General features: G+C 49.0%; 2 protein-coding genes across 2 annotated transcripts; both read left to right on the top strand.

The window, feature by feature from the left end:
- Nucleotides 1-1,901: 1,901 nt before the first annotated feature.
- Nucleotides 1,902-3,363, top strand: PFICI_14140 (uncharacterized protein; the record flags this gene model as incomplete). Its single annotated transcript, XM_007842721.1, has 2 exons — nucleotides 1,902-1,905; nucleotides 2,012-3,363. 2 exons carry the CDS (start codon nucleotides 1,902-1,904, stop codon nucleotides 3,361-3,363), a joined length of 1,356 nt encoding a protein of 451 aa, XP_007840912.1.
- A 1,983-nt stretch (nucleotides 3,364-5,346) lies between these two features.
- On the top strand, nucleotides 5,347-7,352 carry PFICI_14139 (uncharacterized protein; the record flags this gene model as incomplete). Its single annotated transcript, XM_007842720.1, has 4 exons — nucleotides 5,347-6,071; nucleotides 6,130-6,599; nucleotides 6,656-6,870; nucleotides 6,939-7,352. The coding sequence occupies 4 exons, from the start codon at nucleotides 5,347-5,349 to the stop codon at nucleotides 7,350-7,352; spliced, it is 1,824 nt and encodes a 607-aa protein (XP_007840911.1).
- Between the last annotated feature and the right edge of the window lie 70 nt (nucleotides 7,353-7,422).

Raw genomic sequence — 7,422 nt, 5'->3', positions numbered from 1 at the left:
CCCCTTGTCCTACCTGAAGTATGCAACGCCGGAATCAGCAACACGACCGACCAACAGGCGGGCTGGCTGGGGGGTTGAAGAAAAGGTTCCAGGGATACGGGCCAATCCGTAGAAATGACTCATCTTTCTTATTTTGCGAATTGAGTTAAATTTCATATATGGTCAAGGTCCATGAATTGAGCTTTCTGATTCGATAGAGGAGCAATTGTCTCAGGGGAGTGTGTTACGCCCGCAGTATCGTAATCTTCAGAAAAAGGTGCGACAAGATCGGTTCCCGAGTTTGTGGGGTACAGTACGTTGGAAATGGAAATTAAGCGACGGAACGGGCCCCAGAGCTTGCTCTCTGCTTGCGTATATGCCTGCCTGGGAAAGATGGTTCTAGGCAATCTTCAATTCAACACGTATGCCAATACGTAGACCATATCCGGATAGTAGTTTGTATTGCGAGTTATTCGATTGCCTGGATTCTTGGACAGGTAAAGGGCTGCAACAATTGTGTCCTCTTGTGTTGAAACTCTATTGGCCAAATTATGGTTAGATATGGCGCAGAGGCAGTGCGCGTATTGCTGACAAACACAGCCCTCATGGTATGCGGGAGAGATGCAGAAGAGAACATCAGCACACCTGCAGCAGAACCAGATTGAGCAAGACCTGTCAAATTCCACAGTAGGTTATTAGATTTGACCACTATCTCCAGTTGGCCGGCAGCTAAGACGTCCAAAATGGTATGCCACAATTGCTATGGACCCGTTACTTTGGGTTGTTAGTTTCAACCATGCCACGTTTAGCCAACCTACCAAGACCAGTAAAATAGCTGCCTGATGCTGTATAATTGTGTTGCAAGAACAATGGTGTCGACGCATCTCGAATAATCTATTGTATTCTTTTTCGAGACGCAGGTAAAATGAAGGCAAATATGCACATAGTATTATTATTATTGCCTTCCATCACACATGTGCTCTGAAGTTCGGAGAGCAGCAGCAGCAGCAATCCAATGGAGGGGCGGACATGTTGGGGCTTGGTTGCTCAATGTTGCATGTCCAATGCGCCCTTCAAGCCATCTGCCCGGTCCAAAAACGCTTCGCCGAAAGAGAGATCCAATCAAAACTGGGGTCAAAAGTTGGAGCTAGCGAGCGATGGCCGACGAAACGGCGTCCCTAGGCGTCCCTCTAATGCGCCAGTATTCCGCTGCTGGCCATGGTAGGCATCTCTTTGCGATGCGCTACGAGATAAGACGTAGCAGCCTGGAGATGCTTTCTCTGTACCTACACTAAATGGGAGACTTGCCCTGCATGTGGTTCGCACCTTGTTTTCGAGTTGGATTTGTAATGCGCCGATTGATGAACTCTACTGCAACGTTTTGTTTGAAAAACCTCGAATGCGCAACTAGTAGGCACTCCGTAGGTCCACTCTGCACATCTCACGATCCCCGCGATCTGGGACAACGGGTTGCGGGCTGTGCACCTGCTGCAGCAGGACTTACAAGGAGCATGGTAGGCTGGAAGGAAGGGCCAGCAGGCAAGCAGGAATCAAAAGTGCCAATGGACTGTGCGGCGCAGAGATAGGGATGTAGGAAAAAGTACCACCGTAAATACGGCTGGGTTTTGGGGGGGCTTTTTAGGCCTTTGGCTGCGCGAAAGGATTAAATCAATCAAATGGGGATGCGGATGGGAACTGATTGGGTCCTTGAGGCACGCTAAGGGCGCAGGGCAGGGATCCAGTGTGACTCACACTTTTTGCTTGCCCTGATTGGTTTGAGTCGGACCCAGTCCTACTGCCCGTCCAGAAACCATAAGAAGGACAAAATTTCTGCCTGGCGTGCTGAGGCGCTTTTCGTTTTCTCTCCTCCAACCCAGATTCACATCAGAACAGTTATACAAGTATTCAGCATCACATCCAAGATGCGTTAATCACGCCCCAGAACCCGCGTTCCCCAGTGCTTCCGTAGCCTCAGTCAAAATTTCGTCCATAAACAAAAAAACCATTTTCTCCACTCAACCCTTCACTTCAGCTCTTCCTTCCCAGGTCGATCTGAACTTTTTTGAAGCTATTCCCAGCTCTCACGACAGTTCTCTCACCACCGTCACCATTCCCCCTCAAGACTTTTCAGTCTTCACCACGGATTCCCCAACGTCAACATGGCCTCCCTCCAGTGCTCCGAGCCAGCCGGCATCATCCGCGCAACAGAACTTCCTGCACCCGCCTCAACAGGACTTTGTCTTGTTCGATCAACCCGAAAGAACGAACGCTAATAGCGCTGTCCCCGCTTCTGCAAACTCCGCAGTTACATCTTCATTTGGATCTTTGAATAGCAACAACCGACGTCACTCGTCTACTCAGAACATCGGTTCTCCAGCTCTCCAGAATCAACGAGTGGCTCAAATCATCCAAGCGACAGGGCACAAAACTAATACTTCGGCCTTCTCAAACCGGTTCAACTCTCCCGCGCAAAACCAGCAACAGAGTCAGCAACAGTTTTTCGCATCGTTATCTGCCCCGCCTACCACTGTCGCTCTGAATTCTCCACAGCAGAACAGACCTACCCGTCCGCCTGTCCCATTGTTTACTCAGAGTAACAACATCTCGGGCAAGATGGATCTTCAAGGTAATTCACTTTCCGCGCTCGCTTCTCGCGACTCTAGCTCACATCACCCAGACGCTCTGAGCAACTTTGAGGATTACGCCGCCCTCGAGGCTGGCGCCTCCGGCTCTTCGGGCTTCTCTTCCCCCGCTGTCACCTACAGCGACATGCACTCTGCTGCGAGCTCCACCACAAACATTGGCACAGTCTCCCCTCAGGACCTGCAGATCCGGGAGACCTTTTCTGCGCCAAACTCTGCTGCTTTCACCAACTTGACCTCGCCTTCCCTCTACGAAGAGTCTCCTGAATTCAATGACTTCGATGTGTCTCCGCACTTTGGGAACGCCGACTTCGTCTCGGATCTCAGCGATCCTTGGTTCCCACTGTTCCCGGAAGCCACAACGATCAAGGACCAGCAGATTCAGGTGCCCGCCATCCTCGACAACTCCCCAACGTTGTCGGAGGATTTGGATGTGGTCGAACCGACTTCCCAGCCTGAACCCCGCCGGAAGTCTTCAAACTCTCCGTCCGCCAGCCACGGTCGTCACTCTTCTGTTTCCGGCGTCAACGCTCGTCGACGTGACAAGCCCTTGCCTCCAATCATTGTTGATGACCCTGCCGACACCACTGCCATGAAGCGAGCCCGCAACACGCTTGCTGCTCGGAAGTCACGTGAACGCAAGGCTCAACGGTTGGACGACCTCGAGGCTCAAATCAAGAAGCTCGAGGCTGAGCGTGACCACTGGAAGCGAGTCGCCTTGGGCCGGTCTGGCAGCTCATGAACCGTTTTCTTTTCTGATCATTCCAGGAATGTTTTGCATGCCTAAGTACTGGAGGGACAGGCTTGGTGGCCTGGTCGCCTCGGAAGTTGAGGTAGCATTATTCGCACTGGTCGTACTCGACGACCCATTGTGCTGACCGTGGAGGATTTCTATTATTTCTTTCTTGTCGTTTCTATGGTCTATTCGTTTTCTTGGCCATGATTGGCCCGTCAAAACTGGTGTCGGAAGGGATTTTCGCGAGGTTTACGTCGCAGCGCACAGGGCGCCTGAATACTTGGTTTTTGGTTTCTTGAGGCTCATAATTCAATTTCAATGTTGTCATCCTCATACTCGTGATACATCTTCATACCCGTTGTCCAATGTGTTCTCTCGATCTCGCTAAGAATTAAGTGCTTCCTCAAGTGACAGTCCACATGTTGACATGTCCGCCGTATTTATATTTGCTATGCTTGTCAATTTTGATTTATTGCTGTGGAGGGTCCCAATTTTCCGTATTGGCACATAGGTATATATTCACTCTCGAGGATGTTACCATTCCACACCTGTCATTCGTACTGACTGCCGCTCCGCCACCTGCCTCGGCACCAGTTCAAGATCGACTAGGTATCAGCATATAATGAATAGAAACATTCTGATCCCCGTCTGTGCGGTCGTCAATAGAACAAAGTGATTGTAAAGATTTGGTAATCCACCTGGTCATTATAGATTATGCGTATATGTATTGGCATTGATCTTGCACGTATGTAGATAGTACAGCAGAAAGAACCTCGCGGCAGTATGTCTATCCAGAGACAAGTACTTGTGATCCGTACCACCAAGAAAGATTCCGTCGACATTATCAGCCTTGAAAGTCTCAAGGGATCTAATATCTGTGAGCCGTGGTGCACCTAAAATGTCTATTATCAATGTCCTGTAGATGAATGTCGTCACCAGCCCCCATCCGATATCGAAGCTTCTCAGCGTGTTTCTTTTCAAGATTAAATAATTGGAAATTTGTCTGGATAGTCTGCGCGGTCAACCGGGCCTTGGATTTCCTGGATGCCAGACAGTCGCGCCGTTGCTGGCAGATGAATCCATTTATTTTGACCATTGAGCCTTTTCTAGTAGTGACGGGAGAGATTCTTACAACCAGTGGTAATATGTAGTGACACAAGCTTTCACCATGATTGTCAGTAATACCCAGGCAAAAAGCCTCCTCGCGCACACCTTGGTACTCGGTCTGGAAACAGCGTGACCCAGGGCCTGGGAGATGATACTTGGTCTCCAGCTGTCGCGGGCAGCAACGAAATGCAAATCGCAGTGACTATGAGAACGTGGAGGCATTAATTACTATCAATCGAGAAATGTACCATCTTTATCGGGCTTGATCCGACCTTTTGCAAGAACTCAAGTGCGTGTCTCGCTCGAGATCCAGAGCTTAAGCCAGAAGCAAACACTTTGCAATTATTCAACTCTTCTCGACCCCATGCCCTTCTTACCCAGTTCAGCATTCCCTCTCAACTTGTTGTTTACAATAACTGAGTGGTAGTTGTTTCATGTTTCGCTCTTTCCCTGGTTGACTCTGCGAGTGCTGCCTTGCTATTGGGCGTAGTACTGCTACGTAGGGAAACCACGACAAACGTAAACCCTAGCTCTGAAATCAACTTGAAATCAGGGTTTGGACCTCTTTCTCCCTCTCAAATTTATCCACCTTGTTCTCTGTCAGCCTCTGGCATTGCGTTTGGATCCCAGAATCCTCCATGCGAGCGCCCCGTGGCCGCAAGAAGACTCCTTTCGAACCCCCTACTCGCCACTGACCCATTGAGAAACCCACACCAGCAACTGCCATACATCAGCTGGTTGACCAGCAGTTGGGCATCAGAAGCGGCCGTGTGCCTGTCAGATCACAAATCATCACGAAGACTGCAAGTAGGCGATTACCCTTACTTTCCCCCAAGCTTTGTGATTTGACAAGCGATTGGCTTCTGGGCTTGCCTCCCAATCATGGTTACTACACGTAGCCAGGCGTCCCGGCTCGCAACGGACATCCACAAGAACCCTCAGCAACAAGAGGGAGACAATAATCCCAGCGACAGCGAATCAAGCAGTATTGAAGAACAGCGACTGCCCCACCCAAAGCCACTACTGGCTCCAGAGCTGGATCTCTTGAGATGGATCACCGAAATGCGTGAGAAGCTTGATCATGATAGTGTTTCGATCGGAAGCTGTCAGGATCAACTTGAATATTTCTACGCAAGTCTGGGCTTCCGAAGCAACAAAGTAATTGGAAGTTTACGATCTCACGATATGGACAAGTATCAGGGTGATGAGTCCGGCGGCTTCGACTACTGGCAGACTCTGCGGAAACTTCAGCGTCGTTTCCTCCCTGAGCTTGAGGAACAGAAATACATCAAAAGCCTGGATGCAAAACCTGGTCAGAAAATTCATCTCCTCGATTTGCCCCAAGAGATCATCATGTGTATTGCGCACTGGTGTCATTACCAGCCTCGTCGTACCACAAATCCGGACTCGCATATCTCAAACAACCCACAAGAGTTGCAAATACCCATTGGAGGTGGACTCGATCGACTCTCCCAAGTGAGCAAATTCGTCAGGTCCCTGGTAGTTCCCCTGATGTTCTCGCGGGTTGAACTGTCGTGTTTCCGGATAGATCTTGCCCAGTGCCTTGGGAGCCTTCTTGAGCTCGAGAAGTTTCTACCACATGTGCGGTAAGTAATTTAAAATAATATTGTGTAGAGATGAATGCATAAACTTATGATACAACAGCATGTTCGGTTTGGTGGTTTGTGAGTTAGAAGAACCACCCCGCTCTATAAGTGCGGCAGAAAGATCCGATGACGAACGAAGTGCGATATCCCTGATCTCTGCTCTAAAGGCTATGAGTGGTCTCAGAGAATTCGCATTGTACATTGAAGATTTGGAGGATAATTTACTGGCAGAGATCAGTAACCTTGTACGTGACTCGGAGTTGCGTCTTCCATTGCTTACGGGACTTCGTATTTCGAGAAATTGCAGTTGTGACAATTTGGGCGTGGATGACAGCTGCGTATCAACTTTCCCCCTTTTCTACGCACTAGCGAGCATGGGTCCCAATGTTGAGAGAGCATCACTGGACTTCGAAGAAGTTTTTAAAACTCGTCAAGTGCCTGGTCTTTCTGGATTTGGCGACTTGCCAAAACTGGTAGAGGTTAGATTTAAAAGGGGCGCATTCCCTTTGTCAAACGCAAATATTCTAAGTAAGTACCAACATATACTCAAGTTGTCACAATCGCGTTACTAACACAAGGCCAAGCCATTGTTGAGGCATTTCCTCGATTGCAGCGTCTTGATCTCCCAGAACCTCTGGAAACTCGGTCACCCAAGTCGCTCATACCAATCCTATCCCTGCTGACTGACCTGGAATTCTTGGCCCTTTGCATTGATCCAGAGAACCCCGAGTCCATTGAGGATTTTTCTCGCCTCCAAAAAAAGAAGTGCATTGCGGAGGACTTTTTCCTTCAATGTCATGTAAGTCCTGAAGACATTCATCGATTGATGTCATTGCTTCAAAGGACTAACATATTATGGCTCACAAGAGACTGCAGCACATATATCTGAAATCGCATTTCAGCTCGCGAATTGGGCACACTACTGACGCCTTCGTTCGGCTCAATCACTCAGCAAGATCACAATATAGCCAGGTTTTGCAACCTTGGGTGGAAGTTGAGAAGGCTTTTACACAAGGCCACTTCGACCGTGACTTTCCATTAGGTAGAAACTACGAGGTGAGCCCTATTTGGAATGCACAAGGTTTCCCCAGGATCATGCAACTAGGATGGCGTCCTCGAAAATCTCATTCTCCGACGACATGGAATTATTTCAAGGAAGAGCAGGAGATTGTCAACGGACATGTGCAATCTAGGTGGGCCAAAACAGAGTTCCCCCCGTATGACTCGATGCTAGATAGGGAGGTTTGGCAATCAGAACAAGCATGGGAGGACTTTCGATAAATGTTCTCATAACCAGAAGCAAGATCCAAGGAGGCGAAGCACAACCAAACTGGCATTGTGAGTTATCAAA

This window comes from Pestalotiopsis fici (genome assembly GCF_000516985.1).
Source record: "Pestalotiopsis fici W106-1 unplaced genomic scaffold PFICI_Scf_12, whole genome shotgun sequence".
Lineage (NCBI taxonomy): Eukaryota > Fungi > Ascomycota > Sordariomycetes > Amphisphaeriales > Sporocadaceae > Pestalotiopsis > Pestalotiopsis fici.
The sequence above is the reverse complement of the archived record's forward strand: the minus strand, read 5'-3'. Positions and strand labels throughout refer to the sequence as shown.